Raw genomic sequence first — 21,121 nt, 5'->3', positions numbered from 1 at the left:
AAAAAACACTCCAGCAGCCCAGTGGTGACAGCCACCCTCCAATCCTGGAACCAACTGCGGCAGCAATTTGGCCTGTACAAAATGTCGGACAAGGCTCCCATCTGCAACAACCATAGGTTCAAACCAGCACTGACTGACGCCACCTTCAAAAGGTGGAGACAGGACGGGGGGACACTGACAGTCAGGGACTTATACACGGACGACAGGATCGCAACACTGGACGAACTGACAGAGAAATTTCAGCTAGCTGGGGGGAACGAGCTACGGTACCTGCAGCTCAAAAACTTCCTACGAAAGGAGACAAGGACGTACCCACAACCGCCACGACAGACACTACTGGAAGACATACTGGACGCAAGTATCCTAGAGAAAGGGAACTGTAGTGACATGTATGGCCGACTGGTAGATAGGGACGACACCGTACTGGACGCAACAAGAAGGAAATGGGAGGACGACCTGGGGATAGAGATAGGGTGGGGACTCTGGAGCGAAGCACTGCATAGGGTCAACTCCACCTCCACGTGCGCAAGGCTCAGCCTGACGCAACTAAAAGTGGTACATAGAGCCCACTTAACGAGAAACCGTATGAGTAGGTTCTTCCCGGAGGTGGAGGACAGATGTGAGCGGTGCCAAAGAGGCCCGGCCAACCACGCCCACATGTTCTGGTCTTGCCCCAGACTTGTGGAGTACTGGACAGCCTTCTTCGAGGCTATGTCCAAAGTGGTGGGGGTGAGGGTGGAGCCATGCCCGATAGTGGCGGTCTTCGGGGTTTCAGACCAGCCAGATCTATTCCTGGGGAGGAGGGCGGACGCCCTTGCCTTTGCCTCCCTGATCGCCCGCCGTAGAATCCTGTTTGGCTGGCGGTCAGCAGCACCGCCCAGAGCTGCAGACTGGCTGTCCGACCTCTCGGATTCTCTCCAAATGGAGAAAATCAAATTCGCCATCCGAGGGTCGGACGACGGCTTCCACAGAACGTGGGAGCCATTCATGCAATTGTTCCGGGACCTGTTTGTGGCCAACGTACAAGAGGAAGAATAGTCGGGGGAAGGTAGCCGGCGGGGAGGGGGGGGGGGCTACGGGCTCGTTACGGGGGTTTGATGGCTAGCTAAGGCCCAAAACCAAACTAAATAAATGCCAATAAACATGTTGGGGAATGTAAAATGTGTATGCCGGCAAAGAGGGGGAGGCCACAGTTATTACTACGAAGATGCTCACCTGTAAATATATATGTTAATTTTTGCGTGTTCTTTTTTTATTTCTCTCTCTAACAATTTGTAATTTGTTCAATATAAATCATGAAAACTGAATAAAAAACATTTATAAAAAAAAAAACCCTGTGTACTCACTGAGTGTCTCCACTGGAAAGAGGAAGATCATGTGTGCTGTGTCCTTATATATGGGTTGGTGTAATGTCCCCCTGTCGTAATGTCACCTCTGTGTGTATCGTGAATGCCCATTGGCCGTGTCCTATCTTACTGGCCTATTGGTTGAATGGCTGTGTGTCATGTCTCTGGTGCTCCCCCTAGTGTCTATCTAGTCTACTTGTATTTACATTAACCCCTTGAGTATTTACAGTGATGCATATCATCACACACTTAACCCCTAATTCCATAAAATTAATGTGGGCCACGCCATATCCAACGGCCTCCCGTCATTCAGCAGCCTCCCCAGCAAGTGGTCACGTTGGCACCAATTAGTGCTCCGTTTGAAAAACGTGAAGCTGGTGGATGGGATTCTGCGGGGAGCTGAAGAGCAGAGCTGCCATCTTTGCTCACAGGCAAAGAGTCAGGGGGTGTTGGGCATTTGGAAATGAGGAACATGTGCCCACCTCTAAGGGTGATGAGGATAATGAGGAGGCACCAGACCAGACAGGGTAGATGGACCAGCCGGGAGTAGATGGTCAGCCGGGGGTAGATGGACCAGCCGAGGGTAGATGGTCCAGCCGGGGGTAGATGGTCCAGCCGGGGGTAGATGGACCAGTCGGGGGTAGATGGTCCAGCCGGGGGTAGATGGACCAGCCGGGGGTAGATGGTCCAGCTGGGGATAGATGGACCAGCCGGGGGTAGATGGACCAGCCGGGGGTAGATAGACCAGCCGAGGGTAGATGGTCCAGCCGGGGGTAGATAGACCAGCCGGGGGTAGATGGACCAGCCGGGGGTAGATGGTAATCCCGGGGGTAGATGGTAAGCCCGGGGGTAGATGGACCAGCCGGGGGTAGATGGTCCAGCTGGGGATAGATGGACCAGCCGGGGGTAGATGGACCAGCCGGGGGTAGATAGACCAGCCGAGGGTAGATGGTCCAGCCGGGGGTAGATAGACCAGCCGGGGGTAGATGGACCAGCCGGGGGTAGATGGTAATCCCGGGGGTAGATGGTAAGCCCGGGGGTAGATAGACCAGCCGGGGGTAGATAGACCAGCCGGGGGTAGATGGACCAGCCGGGGGTAAATGGACCAGCCGGGGGTAGATGGACCAGCCGGGGGTAGATGGACCAGCCGGGGGTAGATGGTCCAGCCGGGGGTAGATGGACCAGCCGAAGGGTAGGTGGTAAGCCCGGGGGTAGATGGTAAGCCCGGGGGTAGATGGTAAGCCTGGGGGTAGATGGACCAGCTGGTGGTAGATGGTCCAGCCGGGGGTAGATGGACCAGCCGGGGGTAGATGGACCAGCCGGGGGTAGATGGACCAGCCGGGGGTAGTTGGACCAGCCGGGGGTAGAGGGTCCAGCCGGGGGTAGATGGTCCAGCCGGGGGTAGATGGTCCAGCCGGGGGTAGATGGTCCAGCCGGGGGTAGATGGACCAGCCGGGGGTAGATGGACCAGCCGAGGGTAGATGGTCCAGCCAGGCGTAGATGGACCAGCCGGGGGTAGATAGACCAGCCGAGGGTAGATGGTCCAGCCAGGGGTAGATGGACCAGCCAGGGGTAGATAGACCAGCCGGGGGTAGATGGTCCAGCCGGGGGTAGATGGACCAGCCGGGGGTAGATGGACCAGCCGGGGGTAGATGGTCCAGCCGGGCGTAGATGGACCAGCCGGGGGTAGATGGACCAGCCGGGGGTAGTTGGACCAGCCGGGGGTAGATGGTCCAGCCGGGGGTAGATGGTAAGCCCGGGGGTAGATGGTAAGCCTGGGGGTAGATGGACCAGCCGGGGGTAGATGGTCCAGCCGAGGGTAGATGGTCCAGCCGAGGGTAGATGGTCCAGCCGGGGGTAGATGGTCCAGCCGGGGGTAGATGGACCAGCCGGGGGTAGATGGTCCAGCCGGGGGTAGATGGTAAGCCCGGGGGTAGATGGTAAGCCCGGGGGTAGATGGTAAGCCTGGGGGTAGATGGACCAGCCGGGGGTAGATGGTCCAGCCGGGGGTAGATGGACCAGCCGACGGTAGATGGTTCAGCCGGGGGTAGATGGACCAGCCGGGGGTAGATGGTCCAGCCGGGGGTAGATGGTAAGCCCGGGGGTAGATGGTAAGCCTGGGGGTAGATGGACAAGCCGGGAGTAGATGGTCCAGCCGGGGGTAGATGGTCCAGCCGGGGGTAGATGGTCCAGCCGGGGGGTAGATGGACCAGCCGGGGGTAGATGGGCCAGCCGGGGGTAGATGGTCCAGCCGGGGGTAGATGGTCCAGCCGGGGGTAGATGGTAAACCCGGGGGTAGATGGTCCAGCAGGGGGTAGATGGACCAGTCGGGGTAGATGGACCAGCCGGGGGTAGATGGTCCAGCCGGGGGTAGATGGTCCAGCCGGGGGTAGATGGGCCAGCCGGGGGTAGATGGACCAGCCGGGGGTAGATGGTAAGCCCGGGAGTAGATGGTCCAGCCGGGGGTAAATGGACCAGCCGGGGGTAGATGGACCAGTCGGGGGTAGATGGACCAGCCGGGGGTAGATGGTAAGCCCGGGGGTAGATGGTCCAGCCGGGGGTAGATGGTCCAGCCGGGGGTAGATGGTCCAGCCGGGGGTAGATGGTCCAGCCGGGAGTAGATGGTCCAGCCGGGGGTAGATGGACCAGCCGGGGTAGATGGACCAGCCGGGGGTAGATTGGCCAGCCGGGGGTAGATGGTCCAGCCGGGGGTAGATGGTCCAGCCGGGGGTAGATGGTAAACCCAGGGGTAGATGGTCCAGCCGTGGGTAGATGGTCCAGCCGGGGGTAGATGGTCCAGCCGGGGGTAGATGGTAAGCCCGGGGGTAGATGGTCCAGCCGGGGGTAGATGGGCCAGCCGGGGGTAGATGGACCAGCCGGGGGTAGATGGACCAGCCGGGGGTAGATGGACCAGCCGGGGGTAGATTGTCCAGCCGGGGGTAGATGGTCCAGCCGGGGGTTGATGGTCCAGCCGGGGGTAGATGGTCCAGCCGGGGGTAGATGGACCAGCCGGGGGTAGATGGTCCAACCGGGGGTAGATGGACCAGCCGGGGGTAGATGGTCCAGCCGGGGGTAGATGGTAAGCTTGGGGATGAACTAGTGGAGCAGCCGGAGGCTGGAGGACAGGCAGCAGCGGCGCGGATTGAGCTGCCCTCATACTCGCCCGATTCACACAAGGACGTGGCCTTGTCTGTCATCGCTACCTTACCCATCCCCCACCCCCATCCCCACCCTCCCTGGGTCTGTTTCACATCACTCCAGGGTGCTGGCACTGTGTCAACACCATCAGCGGGTCACTATCGGGGGCAGGGGCATGATGATAACCCGCCCTGAGCGGGTCACTATCGGGGGCAGGGGCATGATGATAACCCGCAGAGAGCTGAGCGCCAGTACCCCTCAATCTATGCCATAGTCTGACCCCTGCCCATCTGCTGAGTGCTCGCTCACACCCATCACCTGCCCACAGTGTGCTGGGGGGGGGGAAGGGGTGATGCCTGGAAAGATGGCCCAAGGGTTCGGAGGTCAGTCATCATTGTTGCCCTCCGTCATCCTCCACATGCTTAGCCTTCCTAGCTCTACCGCTATGTCTAGGTGTGTTCCCAGGATGCACATCGGAGCTGGAGGCAGCCAGTTGTTTGCCATGTCACGTGGCCCTCGATGCCCCTGGCGGGCATCCTCTGGGGCCAGAGGCCCCGGCACACTTGTCGGCAGCACATGCACAGCCTTGCCGCCCTGTCCCATCTGCTCACCCTGAGACGTGGCCTGATCAGAGGGGAGCTGGTGGCCACCGGCATCACTCCAAGGTGCGGGTCCGGGTTAGCAATCAGCGCCCCTTTCTCCCGCCCGGTGTCCAGAGAGCCCAGGGGCTAACCTCGGGATGGAGGGGCAGCTGGTTCGAACCTCGGCTGCCACTGCATCATCTTACTCTGCCAGTCCTAGCGGTCCCCCATTGTCTGCACCATCGTGTTGACACAGGGTGGCACGGTGGCATAGCGGTTAGCATTGCTGCCTCACAGCAGCAGGGTCCCGGGTTCAATTCCTGGCTTGGGTCACTGTCTGTGCGGAGTCTGCACTTTCTCCCCGTGTCTGCGTGGGTTTCCTCCGGGTGCTCCGGTTTCCTCCCACAGCCCAGAGATGTGCAGGTTGGGTGGATTGGCCATGCTAAATTGCCCCTTAGTGTCCAAAAGGTAGGTGGGGTTACTGGGTTACGGGGATAGGTTGGGAGTGTGGACTTAAGTAGGGTGCTCTTTCCAAGGGCCAGTGCAGACTCGATGAGCCGAATGGCCTCCTTCTGCACTGTAAATTCTATGACACCCTCGGTGATGCTCCTCAATGATTGAGCCATGCTCTGCAGCGTCTTGGCAATGCCCACCAGCAACTGGTCAGCAATGCCTCAGCCATTCCCATTAAGGTCAGCCTGGTACTGCGTCACGTCACCCAGCGAGTCAGACATTCTGCCAAGGCCTCAAGCATGGCCATCACTGGCCATCACCCAGCGAGTCGGACATTCTGCCAAGGCCTCAAGCATGGCCATCACTGACTACACCAACGCCTTGGACTCAGTTACTAATCCTGCTGACATCATGCACCAGGCTCTCCACTGCGGTCACCACGCTGGCAGTGTTGGCCTCAGTGCCACACACTCCCGGCACCATTCACCTACCCTGCACATCTTTGGGTTGTGGGGGCGAAACCCACGCAAACACGGGGAGAATGTGCAAACTCCACACGGACAGTGACCCAGAGCCGGGATCGAACCTGGGACCTCGACGCCGTGAGGCAGCAGGGCTAACCCACTGCGCCACCGTGCTGCCCGTGTTTGATGTCTGACTGAGTGCCTCAAATTACTGAGTACTGACATCAGTGACTGATAATCCCAACAGAAAGGTGTTTTTAAGGTTTACAAGAACAAAACCCCAGAACAGCTGGCCAAATGAATATTGTTGAATAATTCTCTTTGGTAAATCCACCTGTTTAACATTTATTTCTACATGATTTGAAGTCACCAACTCTGCACATTATGGCAAAGGATTGTCTAATTATGATATCTAGCTGTTTTCGCTGAAAGGTTTCATTAGACACAAAACAACCATTCAGCCCAACTCCTCTGCATTCTCTCATTCTGCTTCAATGCACCTGTCAGCACACCCTTCTGCTCCATTTCCCTCAAATGCATCGATACCATTGGCCTCAACCACTCCCTGTGGGAGCGAGTCCCACATTCTCCCCACTCCCTGTGGGAGCGAGTCCCACATTCTCCCCACTCCCTGTGGGAGCCAGTTCCACATTCTCCCCACTCCCTGGGCGGCATTCTTCCCTATCCGGCGTGACGGAGGGTCCCGGAGTAGGGGAGTGGCGCCAATCACTCAGGGGTCGCGCCTCCCCAAAGGTGGGGAATTCTCCCCACCTTTGGGGGCCAGCCCCGCGCCGGAGCGGTTGCCACCAGAAGACCGGCGCAAAAAACCGGCGCCCCCGGCAGCGGGGCTGGCCGAAAGGCTTTCGCCGGTCCGCGCATGCGCCGGCAGTGACATCAGCGGCAGCTGGCCGCTGACGTCACCACCGGTGCATGCGCGATGTGGGGTTCTCTTCCGCTTCCGCCATGGTGGAGGCCGTGGCGGATGCGGAAGAAACTAGTGCAGCCAGGGCACTGGCCCGGACTCTGAGGGGGGTCCCCGATCGCGGGCCTGTGCCACCGTGGGGGCACCCCCCGGGGTTCGATCGCCCCCCACCCCCCCCAGGACCCCGGGGGCCTGCTCGCGCCGCTGATCCCGCCGTTACAGAGGTGGTTCAAACCTCGGCGGTGGGAGAGGCCTCCCAGCGGCGGGACTTCGGCCCATCCGGGCCGGAGAATCACCGCAGGGGCCTTGCCGATCAGAGTGGCGAGATTCCTGCCACCGCCACTTCCCGGGTGGCGGAGAATCTCTGCCACAGCGGGGGAAGGATTTTAGGCGCCCCCAGGCGATTCTCCGACCCTGCTGGGGGTCGGAGAATTTCGCCCCCTGTGGGAGCGAGTCCCACATTCTCCCCACTCCCTGTCGGAGCGAGTCCCACATTCACCCCATTCCCTGTGGGAGCGATTCCCACATTCTTCTCACACCCTGTGGGAGCGAATCCCACATTCTCCCCACTCCCTGTGGGAGCGAGTCCCAACTTCTCCCCACTCCCTTTTGGGGGCGAGTCCCACATTCACCCAACTCCCTGTAGGAGCGAGTCCCACCTTCTCCCCACTCCCTGTGGGAGCGTGTCCCATCTGCTCCCCACTCCCTGTGGGAAAGTGTCCGACCTTCTCCCCACTCCCTATGGGAGCGAGTCCCAGCTTCTCTCCACTCCCTGTGGGAGCGTGTCCCACCTTCTCCCCACTCCCTTTTGGGAACGAGTCCCACCTTCTCCCCACTCTCTGTGTAGCAAGTCCCACATTCACCCCATTCCCTGTGGGAGCGAGTCCCACATTCTTCTCACACCCTGTGGGAGCGAATCCCACATTCTCCCCACTCCCTGTTGGAGCGAGTCCCAACTTCTCCCCACTCCCTTTTGGGAGCGAGTCCCACATTCACCCAACTCCCTGTGGGAGCGAGTCCCATCTGCTCCCCACTCCCTGGGGGAACGAGTCCCACCTTCTCCCCACTCCCTATGGGAGTGAGCCCCAGCTTCTCCCCACTCCCTGTGGGAATGATCCCACCTTCTCCCACTTTCTGTGTAGCAAGTCCCACATTCACCCCATTCCCTGTGGGAGCGAGTCCAACATTCTTCTCACAACCTGTGGGAGCGAATCCCACATTCTCCCCACTCCCTGTGGGAGCGAGTCCCAACTTCTCCCCACTCCCTTTTGGGAGCGAGTCCCACATTCACCCAACTCCCTGTAGGAGCGAGTCCCACCTTCTCCCCACTCCCTGTGGGAGCGTGTCCCATCTGCTCCCCACTCCCTGTGGGAACGAGTCCCAACTTCTCCCCACTCCCTATGGGAGCGAGTCCCAGCTTCTCTCCACTCCCTGTGGGAGCAAGTCCCACCTTCTCCCCACTCCCTTTTGGGAGCGAGTCCCACATTCACCCCACTCCCTGTAGGAGCGAGTCCCACCTTCTCCCCACTCCCTGTGGGAGCGAGTTCCACATTCTCCCCACTCCCTGTAGGAGCGAGTCCCACCTTCTCCCCACCCCCCGTGGGAACGAGTCCCACCTTCTCCCCACTCCCCGTGGGAACGAGTGCCACATTCACCCCACTCCCTGTAGGAGCGAGTTCCACCTTCTCCCCACTCCCTATGGGAACGAGCCCCACCTTCTCCCCACTTCCTGTGGGAACGAGTCCCATCTGCTCCCCACTCCCTGTGGGAATGAGTCCCACCTTCTCCCCACTCCCTCTGGGAGCGAGTCCCAGCTTCTCCCCACTCCCTGTGGGAGCGAGTCCCACCTTCTCCCCACTCCCTATGGGAGCGAGTCCCACCTTCTACCCACTCCCTGTAGGAGTGACTTCCACATTCTCTCCATTCTCTGGGTAAAGATGTTTCTCCTGAATTCCTATGGGATTTACTCACATCAATCTTGTATTTATGGCCTCTGAGCCCAGATCTACCTGCAAGTGAAAACATCGTCTCTACATCTACACAATTAAAACCTTTCATAATTTTAAAGAATTTAAAGAGCCACCCATCAGCGTCCCCTTTTCGTTTCCAGCCTTTCCAATTTTTCCTGGTGGTAGTAACTGCTCAGGTCTGGTCTCTTGTACTAACACATTGTCTAATGGCTCTTGCTTAAGTGAAGGGATGAAGGTTTGAGCAGGACAGAGAGAGTTGATAAATACCAAAAAGATTTTTTTGTAAAAAGTGCAATTGCCGGTGTGAATGGTCAAATATTATTGGCCCGGGTTCTGTGGTCGCCAGTGAAATGCTGGCGCTGACTGATGACCTTGAGGAAGACTGTCCACTAACATCCAGAGATCTCTGTGGTCAGGATGTTACCTTTCCTGACATTCATTTAGTTCCAGCATGGGAAATTGTGGATCCCTGGCCTCCAGCAACAATGGTGTCAGCAAGCAAGCTAATCAGCCAATCGCATGGAAGAATTCTCACAGGCAGCAAACCAGTGAGTATAAAGTACTGATTGATCTTTCACCTTCTGGGTGAAAATTACGAACGTTCAAATTAGGAGCACAATAGGCCATTCGGCCCCTCGAGCCTGCCCTGCCATTCGATGAGATCATGGCCGATCTGTTTGTGTTTCGAATGCACATTCCCATCTACCTCGATAACCTTTCAGTCCCTTGCCGAACAGAATCTGTCTACCACCGCCTTAAAAATATCCAGTGACCCTTCCCCCCCCCCCCCCCCCCCCCCCCCCCCCTCACCAACCACCTTCTGAGGTAGGGAGTTCCAAAGTCACACATCCCTCTGACAGAAAAGAATTCGCCTCACCTCTGCCCCTCAAACTCGACCCCTCATTTTAAAACAGTGCCCCCTTCGTTCTGGACTCGCCCACAAGAGGAAACATCCTTTCCACGTCCACCTTGTCAAGGCCATTCAGAACCTCACGTACAAAATTCTTGTATCCCAGCTCCCATTGCCACAACCACAGGAAAAAGTAAACATGCGATGGAATTAAGAAAATGACACCATTCCACTATTCAGCCAGTGAAGGGCGACAAGACAGCGCAATCCCCTATGTTATAAAACTAACAACTGGTGTGTAAATGTTTGAGAATTTAATCGACTCAATTTGACAACATTTGACTTATGGACTTAAATACAAAATACAGATCGCAGTACAATCATTTCTATTCTATAATTAATTGCATGTTGAAATGCCACCATAATGATTGCCTCTATCTATCTAACTATCTATCTATTTATCTAAATCTATCCACATGTATCTCTCTATCTATCTTCCTGTATTTACCTCTATCTATCCATTTATATATGAATCAATCTATCTATCTATCTATCCATCTATCTATCTATATATGAATCAATCTATATATCTATCTATCTATCCATCCATCTATTCACCTATCTATCTATCCATCTATCTATATATGAATCTACCTATCTATCCATCTATCTATCCATCTATCTATCTATCCGTCTATCTATCTATCTTTCTGTATCTATCTATCTTTTCATCATTTCACAGAGAGCAAACGAAAAATTGCAATGTACACATGAAGCTGAAATATAACAGCAAACATTAAAAATCTTTGCTTTTTTTATCATAATGGGAGGGATTTGAAAAGGTTCTGAAAGGGTGTAAAAGCTGTCAGTGCACAGCAAAGCGAATCATTTCTGAGATTTCCTTCCGCTCGGGCACCACTGATATATCCTGGAGCGAGCAGGGAGATCAAGTCTGGTTTTCCACAGTGATCTGTACAGGAGCAGATGCCAGGAGTTGCTGTCTGTTTCACAGAATAATGACCGAAAACACTAAGAGATTCACCATCATTACAAGCTCACGATCCGGGCCATCAATCTGTATATTCCTTTGCACAAAGCAGCATGATAATATTTACTGCCACAATCCATTGTTCAACCAGAAAAAAGAGAACACTTGCTTTTCCGCAATGTCTTTAGCAACTGCACGGTTACAGACAAGAAGTATTTTTTCTAATGCAGTCACTGTTATAATGTGGAAACACAGCAGTTAATTTGTGCACAGAAAGCTCCCACAGAACTGATGGCGGTTGAGATATAAACATTGACCTCGCCACCAATGGTAGCAACCCTATTATTCCTCAGATACCACCCTGGGATTTTTTATTTTAACATTGACCCTGTAACAGTGCAGCACTCCCTCAGTACTGACCCTCTGACAGTGCAGCACTCCCTCAGTACTGACCCTCTGACAGTGCAGCACTCCCTCAGTACTGACCCTCTGACAGTGCGGCACTCCCTCAGTACTGACCCTCTGACAGTGCGGCACTCCCTCAGTACTGACCCTCTGACAGTGCGGCACTCCCTCAGTACTGACCCTCTGACAGTGCAGCACTCCCTCAGTACTGACCCTCTGACAGTGCAGCACTCCCTCAGTACTGACCCTCTGACAGTGCAGCACTCCCTCAGTACTGACCCTGTGACAGTGCAGCACTCCCTCAGTACTGACCCTCTGACAGTGCAGCGTCCCTCAGTACTGACCCTCTGACAGTGCAGCACTCCCTCAGCACTGACCCTCTGACAGTGCAGCACTCCCTCAGTACTGACCCTCTGACAGTGCGGCACTCCCTCAGTACTGACCCTCTGACAGTGCGGCACTCCCTCAGTACTGACCCTCTGACAGTGCAGCACTCCCTCAGTACTGACCCTCTGACAGTGCGGCACTCCCTCAGTACTGACCCTCTGACAGTGCAGCACTCCCTCAGTACTGACCCTCTGACAGTGCAGCACTCCCTCAGTACTGACCCTCTGACAGTGCAGCACTCCCTCAGTACTGACCCTCTGACAGTGCAGCACTCCCTCAGTACTGACCCTCTGACAGTGCAGCACTCCCTCAGTACTGACCCTCTGACAGTGCGGCACTCCCTCAGTACTGACCCTCTGACAGTGCAGCACTCCCTCAGTACTGACCCTCTGACAGTGCAGCACTCCCTCAGTACTGACCCTCTGACAGTGCAGCACTCCCTCAGTACTGACCCTCTGACAGTGCGGCACTCCCTCAGTACTGACCCTCTGACAGTGCGGCACTCCCTCAGTACTGACCCTCTGACAGTGCGGCACTCCCTCCGTACTGACCCTCTGACAGTGCAGCACTCCCTCAGCACTGACCCTCTGACAGTGCAGCACTCCCTCAGTACTGACCCTCTGACAGTGCAGCACTCCCTCAGTACTGACCCTCTGACAGTGCAGCACTCCCTCAGTACTGACCCTCTGACAGTGCGGCACTCCCTCAGTACTGACCCTCTGACAGTGCAGCACTCCCTCAGTACTGACCCTCTGACAGTGCGGCACTCCCTCAGCACTGACCCTCTGACAATGCGGCACCTTCGCCACTATAATTTTTTTTGTTTTGTTTTGTTTTCTAAATTTAGAGTGCCCAATTATTTTTTTTCCAATGAAGGGGCAATTTAGCGCGGCTAATCCACCTACCCTGCACATCTTTGGGTTCTGGAGGTGAAACCCACACAGACACGGGGAGAATGTGCAAACTCCACACGGACAGTGACCCAAGGTCGGGATTCGAACTCGGGTCCTCAGTGGCGTAGGCAGCAGTGCTAACCATTGTGCCACATGCTTCCCTTCTTCGCCACTATAATAATAATAATAATCTTTATTAGTGTCACACGTAGGCTTACATTAACACTGCAATGAAGTTACTGTGAAAAGCCCCTAGTCCCCACATTCCGGCGCCTATTCAGGTACACAGCGGGAGAATTCAGAATGTCCAATTCACCTAACAAGCACGTCTTTCGGGACATGTGGGAGGAAACCGGAGCACCCGGAGGAAACCCACGTGGACACGGGGAGAACGTGCAGACTCCACACAGACAGTGACCCAAGCCGGGAATCGAACCCGGGACCCTGACGCTGGGAAGCAAAAGTGCTAACCACTGTGCTAAAATGCCTGCCGCCCAGAGATCACATTTGCATAATTCGCTTCCGCACCTCTGCACCAGGGCTGCAGTGTGAACTGTCTACCAGACGCACAACAGCAAGGCTCCCTTGAAGGATCATGCCACACCCATGAACAGTGCCATCTGGATAGACAAGGGCAGAGGATACCTGGAAACACCACCATCTGGAAGTTCCCCTCCAAGTCACCGACCGCCCTGACTTGGAAATATATTGTCGTTCCTTCACTGTCGCTGGATCAAGTTCTTAGAATTTCCTCCCTAACAGCAAACTGGGTTTACCTAAACCTCAGGGACTACAGCGGTTCAAGAAGACAGCTCGCCACCACCTTCTCACGTGTAGAAAATGCTGCTTTTACCGGTGTTACCTACATCCAGAGACACATTTGTTTGAAAAACAGCCATTAAATGTTTTCAATGATGGTGATGTTGCTTTCGGATCGTTAACTCCACCGACATTCCAAATTGCACCAACAACTCCTAACCCTGAATCTTGCTGAAAAAAGAGACATCCTGTCGAAGCTTTTCATTTTGCACTCATCAGATAACATCCGTGCAGAGAGAAACAGAGTTATGAAACATCTGATTCTCTCCAAAGATGCGACCAGACCTTCTGGGTTTCCAACATTTCCTGTTTTTCTATTTCAGATTTGCAGCATCCACAATATTTTGCTTTTATTTTAAATTGGTTGTCAGTGTAAATCTTAGAACACTTAGGGTTGTTCAGTGTGTGCTGTCCAATTGTGAATCACACCTAAAGTTGGAGACAGACTGTGGGTCTAAATTCTGAGGTCCCGCCCACTGTGGGAATTGTCACAGGCGGGATGAACCATTTAAAGGTCCGCAGATCACTGGCAGGGATTTTGGGTCTTGGGGCGGGCAGGACGGGTAAATCCCACCCCCTGTGTTGAATTTGCTTCTGTCCTGAGTTAGAAGCTTGTCACCTTCCTCAGCAAATCACCCGGAGAATTATCGAGGAAAGGTCATGAACAAGATACTCAAGGACAGAGGTTTAATAAGAACATAAGAACGAGGAGCAGGAGTAGGCCATCTGGCCCCTCGAGCCTGCTCCGCCATTCAATGAGATCATGGGTGATCTTTTGTGGACTCAGCTCCACTTTCTGGCCCAAACACCACAACCCTTAATCCCTTTATTCTTCAAAAAACTATCTATCTTTATCTTAAAAACATTTAATGAAGGAGCCTCAACTGCTTCACTGGGCAAGGAATTCCATAGATTCACAACCCTTTGGGTGAAGAACTTCCTCCTAAACGCAGTCCTAAATCTACTTCCCCTTATTTTGAGGCTATGTCCCTTAGTTCTGCTTTCACCCGCCAGTGGATACAACCTGCCCGCATCTATCCTATCTATTCCCTTCATAATTTTATATGTTTGTATAAGATAACCCCTCATCCTTCTAAATTCCAACGAGTACAGTCCCAGTCTACTCAACCTCTCCTTGTAATCCAACCCCTTCAGCTCTGGGATTAACATAGTGAATCTCCTCTGCACACCCTCCAGCACCAGTACGTCCTTTCTCAGGTAAGGATACCAATACTGACACACAATATTCCAGGTGTGGCCTCACTTACACCTTATACAATTGCAGCATAACCTCCCTAGTCTTAAACTCCATCCCTCCAGCAATGAAGGACAAAATTCCATTCGCTTTCTTAATCACCTGTTGCACTTGGTCCCCAACTCCAAATCATCTATGTAAATTGTGAACAATTGTGGACCCAACACTGATCCCTGAGGGACACCACTAGCTACTGATTGCCAACCAGAGAAACACCCATTAATCCCCACTCTTTGCTTTCTATTAATTAACCAATCCTCTATCCATGCTACTACTTTACCCTTAATGCCATGCATCTTTATCTTATGCAGCAACCTTTTGTGTGGCACCTTGTCAAAGGCTTTCTGGAAATCCAGATATACCACATCCATTGGCTCCCCATTATCGACCGCTCTGGTAATGTCCTCAAAAAATTCCACTAAATTAGTTAGGCACAACCTGCCCTTTATGAACACATGCTGCGTCTGCCCAATGGGACAATTTCGATCCAGATGCCTCGCAATTTCTTCCTTGATGATAGATTCCAGCATCTTCCCTATTACCGAAGTTAAACTCACTGGCCTATAATTACCCGCTTTCTGCCTACCTCCTTTTTTAAACAGTGGTGTCACGTTTGCTCATTACCAATCCGCCGGGACCACCCCAGAGTCTGGTGAATTTTGGTAAATTATCACTAGTGCATCTGCAATTTCCCTAGCCATCTCTTTTAGCACTCTGGGATGCATTCCATCAGGGCCAGGAGACTTGTCTACCTTTAGCCCCATTAGCTTGCCCATCACTACCTCCTTAGTGATAACAATTATCTCAAGGTCCTCACCTGTCATAGCCTCATTTCTATCAGTCGCTGGCATGTTATTTGTGTCTTCCACTGTGAAGACCGACCCAAAAAACCTGTTCAGTTCCTCAGCCATTTCCTCATCTCCCATTATTAAATCTCACTTCTCATCCTCTTAAAGGACCAATATTTACCTTAGCCACTCTTTTTTGCTTTATATATTTGTAGACACTTTTACTATCTGTTTTTATATTCTGAGCAAGTTTACTCTCATAATCTATCTTCCTCTTCTTTATAGCTTTTTTAGTAGCTTTCTGTTGCCCCCTAAAGATTTCCCAGTCCTCTAGTCTCCCACCAATCTTTGCCACTTTATATGCTTTTTCCTTCAATTTGATACTCTCCCTTATTTCCTTAGATATCCACGGTCGATTTTCCCTCTTTCTACCGTCCTTCCTTTTTGTTGGTATAGACCTATGCTGAGCACTGTGCAAAATCACTTGGAAGGTTCTCCACTGTTACTCAACTGTTTCACCATAAAGTCTTTGCTCCCAGTCTACCTTAGCTAGTTCTTCTCTCATCCCATTGTAATCTCCTTTGTTTAGCACAAAACACTAGTGTTTGATTTTACCTTCTCACCCTCCAACTGTATTTTAAATTCCACCATATTGTGATCGCTCCTTCCGAGAGGATCCCTAACTAGGAGATCATTAATCAATCCTGTCTCATTACACAGGACCAGATCTAGGACCACTTGTTCCCTCGTAGGTTCCATTACATACTGTTCTAGGAAACTATTGCAGATACATTCTATAAACTCCTCCTCATGGCTGCCTTGACCGACCTGGTTAAACCAATCGACATGTAGATTAAAATCCCCCATGATAACTGCTGTACCATTTCTACATGCATCAGTTATTTCTTTGTTTATTGCCTGCCCCACCATAACGTTACTATTTGGTGGCCGATAGACTACTCCTATCAGTGACTTTTTCGCCTTACTATTCCTGCTTTCCACCCAAATGGATTCAACCTTATCCTCCATAGCACCGATGTCATCCCTGACTATTGCCCGGATGTCATCCTTAAATAACAGAGCTACACCACCTCCCTTACCATCCACTCTGTCCTTCCGAATAGTTTGATACCCTTGGATATTTAACTCCCAGTCGTGACCATCCTTTAACCATGTTTCAGTAATGGCCACTAAATCATAGTCATTTATTCAGAGACAAGGCCAATTTAACTCTAGTCGTCACACAGCATTTATTATAAACAGTCCACTCAGTTCATATTTCAGAATACAATTATGTAGAATTAGGCACAAATTTGATGTCTGGAAAGCTTTATTTATGGTGTCAACTGTGGCTCAGTGGATAGCATTCTTGCCTCTGAGTTGGAAGGTGGAGGGCTCAAAAATCTTTCCAGAAACTTGAGCCCATAAACTAGGCTAATACCCCTGCTGACGTACTGAGGGGTGTTGCACTGTTTGATGTTCTATCTATTGGATTTCTTTTCTCTTCAACGGGATGTGGGTGCCGCTGGCGATGCCAACGTTTGTTACCCATCCCTAATTGCCCCTGAGAAGATGGCGGTGAGCTGCCCGCTTGAACAGTTGCAGTTCATCTGTTGTGGGTTCCCCCACAGTGCTCTTAGTGAAGGGACGGCAATAAGATTCCAAGCCAGCATGATGCATAACTTGGAGAGGAACGGGCAGGGGGTGGTGTTCACATGCGCCTAATAGCCTTGTCCTGCCGGGTGATGGAGGTGGCAGGTTTGGAAGGTGCTGTTGAAGGAGCCTTGGTGAGTTCCTGCTGTGCATCTTGTGGATGGTACACACGGCTGCTACCGTGTAGCAGTGAATGGAGGGAGTGAATGTTTAAGATGGTGGATGGGGTGCTAATCAAGTAGGTTGTTTTGTCCTGGACAGTGTTGAGCTTCTTGAGTATAGTTGGAGCTGTACCCGTTGAGGCAATCATCTAAAAATATTTTCCACTGTCAAAAGAAGAGCAATAGCGATGAGCATGCAGTCTCTATGCCTAGGTAGGTGGGTAGCACTCTGAATCCTGACTCATGGAAGGGTGGGTTCAAGTTGCAGTCAGAGACGTAAGCAAAGGAATCTGGGCTATCACTCGCTGTTAGGTGTACGGGGGTTTATGTACCTCGTGGGCATTCACTGGGGATTCATTTGTGTTCCTATGAATAGGAACAGACTGAAGGCGTGGTTGTTGGTTTAGGAGGTGCATGCTTGTGATGTGTAGCTCTGTAAATAAATGTTTTGAAGTGTGTAAAGATTGGCTCCAATTCTTACTTTCAAGCCCGAAGGGAATGTCTTGTCCCAGTTCAGTGCTGAGGGAGTGCGGCATTGTTGTACTCAGCTGTTGTACCCAACTAAGGGTGTGCAACACTGTTGTGGGAGCTATCCTTTGTATAAAGTATTACAATAACTCTCTGCTTGCTAGCTCAGGTGGATGCCAATGATCCCATGGTATGAGAGCAAAGATAAGGGTTCTCCCTCAACCAGCATCATTAAAAATCACAAATAACCCAACCATTATCACATTGCTGTTTGTGGGAGCTTGCTGTGCACAAATTGGCTGCCATTTTCCTACATCAGAACAGTTATCAGACTTCAAGTGTACTTCATTGGCAGCAGAGGGTTTCGGGATATCCTGAGGTTGTGAAAGACGCAAAAGAATTGCAAGTTCTTTCTCTCGCCACTTACCGAGCATTTTCACAGTCTGTTTGTTGTTTTTCTCTCTGCTGCTGACGCTGGGTCTGATATTCTCCTTCTTCCGTTGCCACAGCTTTCTCCCAATTAGGCTGTAGAGTATCGACAGGCAGAAGACAGGCAGAAAGAAGAAGATGCTGGACACCCACACCATGATGTTCAGGAGGCCTGACTTGACAGCGTACTCTGTCGCCTTGCACTCGTTGGTCAGCAAGGGGTCGGTTCTATTCATGTGCTCGACCCCAACCAGCACAAAGATGGGCCCAGCACTGACAAACGCCACTGACCACAGGAAAAAGATGAGCCCTTTGACTCTGCCCTTCGTGATGACCACTTTAGCCTTGAGCGGGAAGCAAATGGCAAAGTATCTCTCCACGCTCAGGGCAGTGATGTTGAGAATTGTGGAGTAAGTGCAGCTCTCGCTGACAAACTGGAATAGCTTACAGAGCAGGCTCCCAAAGTTCCAGGGCCGGTATTGCCAAATCCTGTACAAATCCAGAGGCATACAGACAAAAATGAATAGGTCTGAGAATGCCATACTGGACAGATAGAAGTTAGTGGTGGTTCTCATACCCTTGAACTTCAGCACAACCAAGATCGTCATGGCATTCCCGCTGATGCCAATCAACGCCAAGAGAGTGCAGGTAACGGTGATGCCAGTCAGGATTGGAATTGGGAAGACGTTAACAGGATAATCAAAGTAATCTTCAGCATAGTCCATGTTGTCCAGGCTGCAGTTGTGGCTACAGTTCAGCTGGCTGGATTGGTTGGCCATGCTGTGTCACTGGGGTGTCGGTCTGTCAGAGTTGGGGGTGGGGGGGGGGGGGGGGGGGTGGAGATTGTGATTGCAGTATAAGGCTCGCAGTAATGATGGCGGAGATAGCTGGGCGGGTCTCACACCATCCCTGGACCAAGGGGAAACAGGACGTCGCAGGAGACTTCACAGGGAAAGTGGACAAAACTTCCAAACCCTAGAGACGGGAAGTTCCTCTGGTCACATCCCATCTACAAAGGACAAGAGGGAGAAGATTACCATTAGCAGCCAATATTGTGCAAATCCAACCGTCATCAGGTCTTAGCACCAGATCTCATTGTCTATCTTGTTCTCTTTCTCGACAACTTTTATTCCCTTTCTGTCTTTCTCTCTTTCTCGCTCTCTTTCCTTTTTCTCTGCAAGTCCATGTCACTGCGCTATCTGTCTCTATCATTCAATCTATCCATCTCCACTTCTCTGTATCTCCCTTCTCTTCTTCTCTTCTTTAGCCTTTATTCTCCCTGTCCCGTACTCGCGCCCTGCCTCAGACCCGCTCCCTAAGACCATAAAACATGGTCACTCGGCCCATCAAGTCTGCTCCGCCATTCAATCATGGCTGATATTTTTCTCTTCCCCATTCTCCTGCCTTCTCCCCATAACCCCTGATCCCCTTATTAATCAGGAGCCTATCTATCTCTGACTAAAAGACACTCAGTGATTTGGCCTCCACAGCCTTCTGCGGTAATGAGTTCCACAGATTCACCACCCTCCGGCTGAAGAAACTCCTCCTTATCTCTGTTTTAAAGGATCATCGCTTTAGTCTGAGGTTGTGCCCTCTGCTTCTAGATTTTCCTACAAGTGGAAACATCCTCTTCACATCCACTCTATCCCCGAGGCCTCACAGTATCCTGTAAGTTTCAATAGGATCCACCCTCATCCTTCTAAACTCTAACGAGTACAGACCCAGAGTCTTCAACCGTTCCTCATACGACAAACTCTCCATTCCAGGGATCATTCTTGTGAACCTCCTCTGGACCATTTCCAAGGCCAGCGCATCCTTCCTTAGATACGGAGTCCAAAACTGCTCACAATACACCAAATGGGGTCTGACCAGAGCCTTTTACAACCACAGAAGTACATCCCTGCTCTTGTACTCTAGCCCTCTCGACATGAATACTGTCATTACATTTGCCTTCCTAATTGCCGACTGAACCTACACGTTAACCTTGAGAAATTTGAGCAAGGACTCACAAGTCTCTTTGTGCTTCTGATTTCCTAAGCATTTCCCCATTTAGAAAATAGTCTATGCCTAAATTCCTCCTTGCAAAGTACATAACCTCACACTTTTCCACATTGTATTCCTTCTGCCACTTCATTGCCCACTCTCCTAGCTCGTCCAAATCCTTCTGCAGTCCCCCTGCTTCCTCAATACTACCTGTCCCTCTGCAGATCTTTGCCCCAGATCCGCTCCCTGTCTCGGACGTTCTCCTTGTCTCTGACACCCCCCCCTCCTAACCCAGACCCAATCTCTGTCCCAGACCTGCTCCCTGTCCGGTGTGGGAGTTCAAATCCTGTTTGGGATTTTAACCGGGCTGGAATGAATAAAAAAAAACCTTCAGATCTCAGAGCAACCACATATTCACAAAACAAAGTCAGATCCTGGAATGAATAGAAATTTTCAACGTATCAAGTCGGTTATTTCTCAGGGGCAAGGACAAAGATTGAGAGAGAAGCTCAGGAAAATATTCAAGTTCAAGACATAGATAAAAAGCAAATAGTACAGGACGGCTGACACAGACAGATGGAGAGGCTGAGACAGGAACACAGACAGAAATAGACCGACAAATTCAGACAAACAGAGGCTGAGACACGGACAGACAGCGGAGGAGGACAAAGAGGCTGAGACAGTTAGACAGAAAAAGAGGCTGACATTGGGAGAGAGACAGAGACAGACAGTTACTACAAAGCTCAAACCTAAAATAAACAAACGGAAACATTAACCAGGCAATAATAATAAAACTCATAAGAATAATCGAACATCAACAGAATTATTGTAATAAACAAAAAAATAGTGAGTGAAGTCATTAATCCATTGAGGGAATTATCGGCCAGTTAAAACTGAAGATTGATAAAGTAACAAACCAGAGACAATGAAGTAGAAAATCCCTCAGATTATCTGAGTTGAAGAAATCAGCCTGTATTCTGAGCAGCAAAAGGTTTCTCTTACCTGTTATCCAGATTTTAAATAGTTGGTCCACTTTTCTGCATCAACTCTGAATCTGAACATTAATCCACTAAAACACCAAACTGTGCTGCTGTTTCATGTGAAATTAACACATGTACAAAAATCACAGGGGAAGGTGCATGAAGCAGATCCCAGTCTCACACCATCC

The 21,121-nt window shown here is 51.8% G+C and overlaps 1 protein-coding gene across 1 annotated transcript in view; it reads right to left on the bottom strand.

The window, feature by feature from the left end:
• ghsra (growth hormone secretagogue receptor a) overlaps nt 1-18,749 on the bottom strand; it is a 37,695-nt gene extending 18,946 nt beyond the window's left edge. Inside the window, exon 1 of the mRNA XM_038816278.1 lies at nt 17,969-18,749. Within this exon, the coding sequence (XP_038672206.1) occupies nt 17,969-18,749 (781 nt within the window). The remainder of the gene's footprint in view (nt 1-17,968) is intronic.
• Between the last annotated feature and the right edge of the window lie 2,372 nt (nt 18,750-21,121).

This window comes from Scyliorhinus canicula, chromosome 13 (assembly GCF_902713615.1).
Source record: "Scyliorhinus canicula chromosome 13, sScyCan1.1, whole genome shotgun sequence".
In the NCBI taxonomy this organism is placed as follows: domain Eukaryota; kingdom Metazoa; phylum Chordata; class Chondrichthyes; order Carcharhiniformes; family Scyliorhinidae; genus Scyliorhinus; species Scyliorhinus canicula.
The sequence above is the reverse complement of the archived record's forward strand: the minus strand, read 5'-3'. Positions and strand labels throughout refer to the sequence as shown.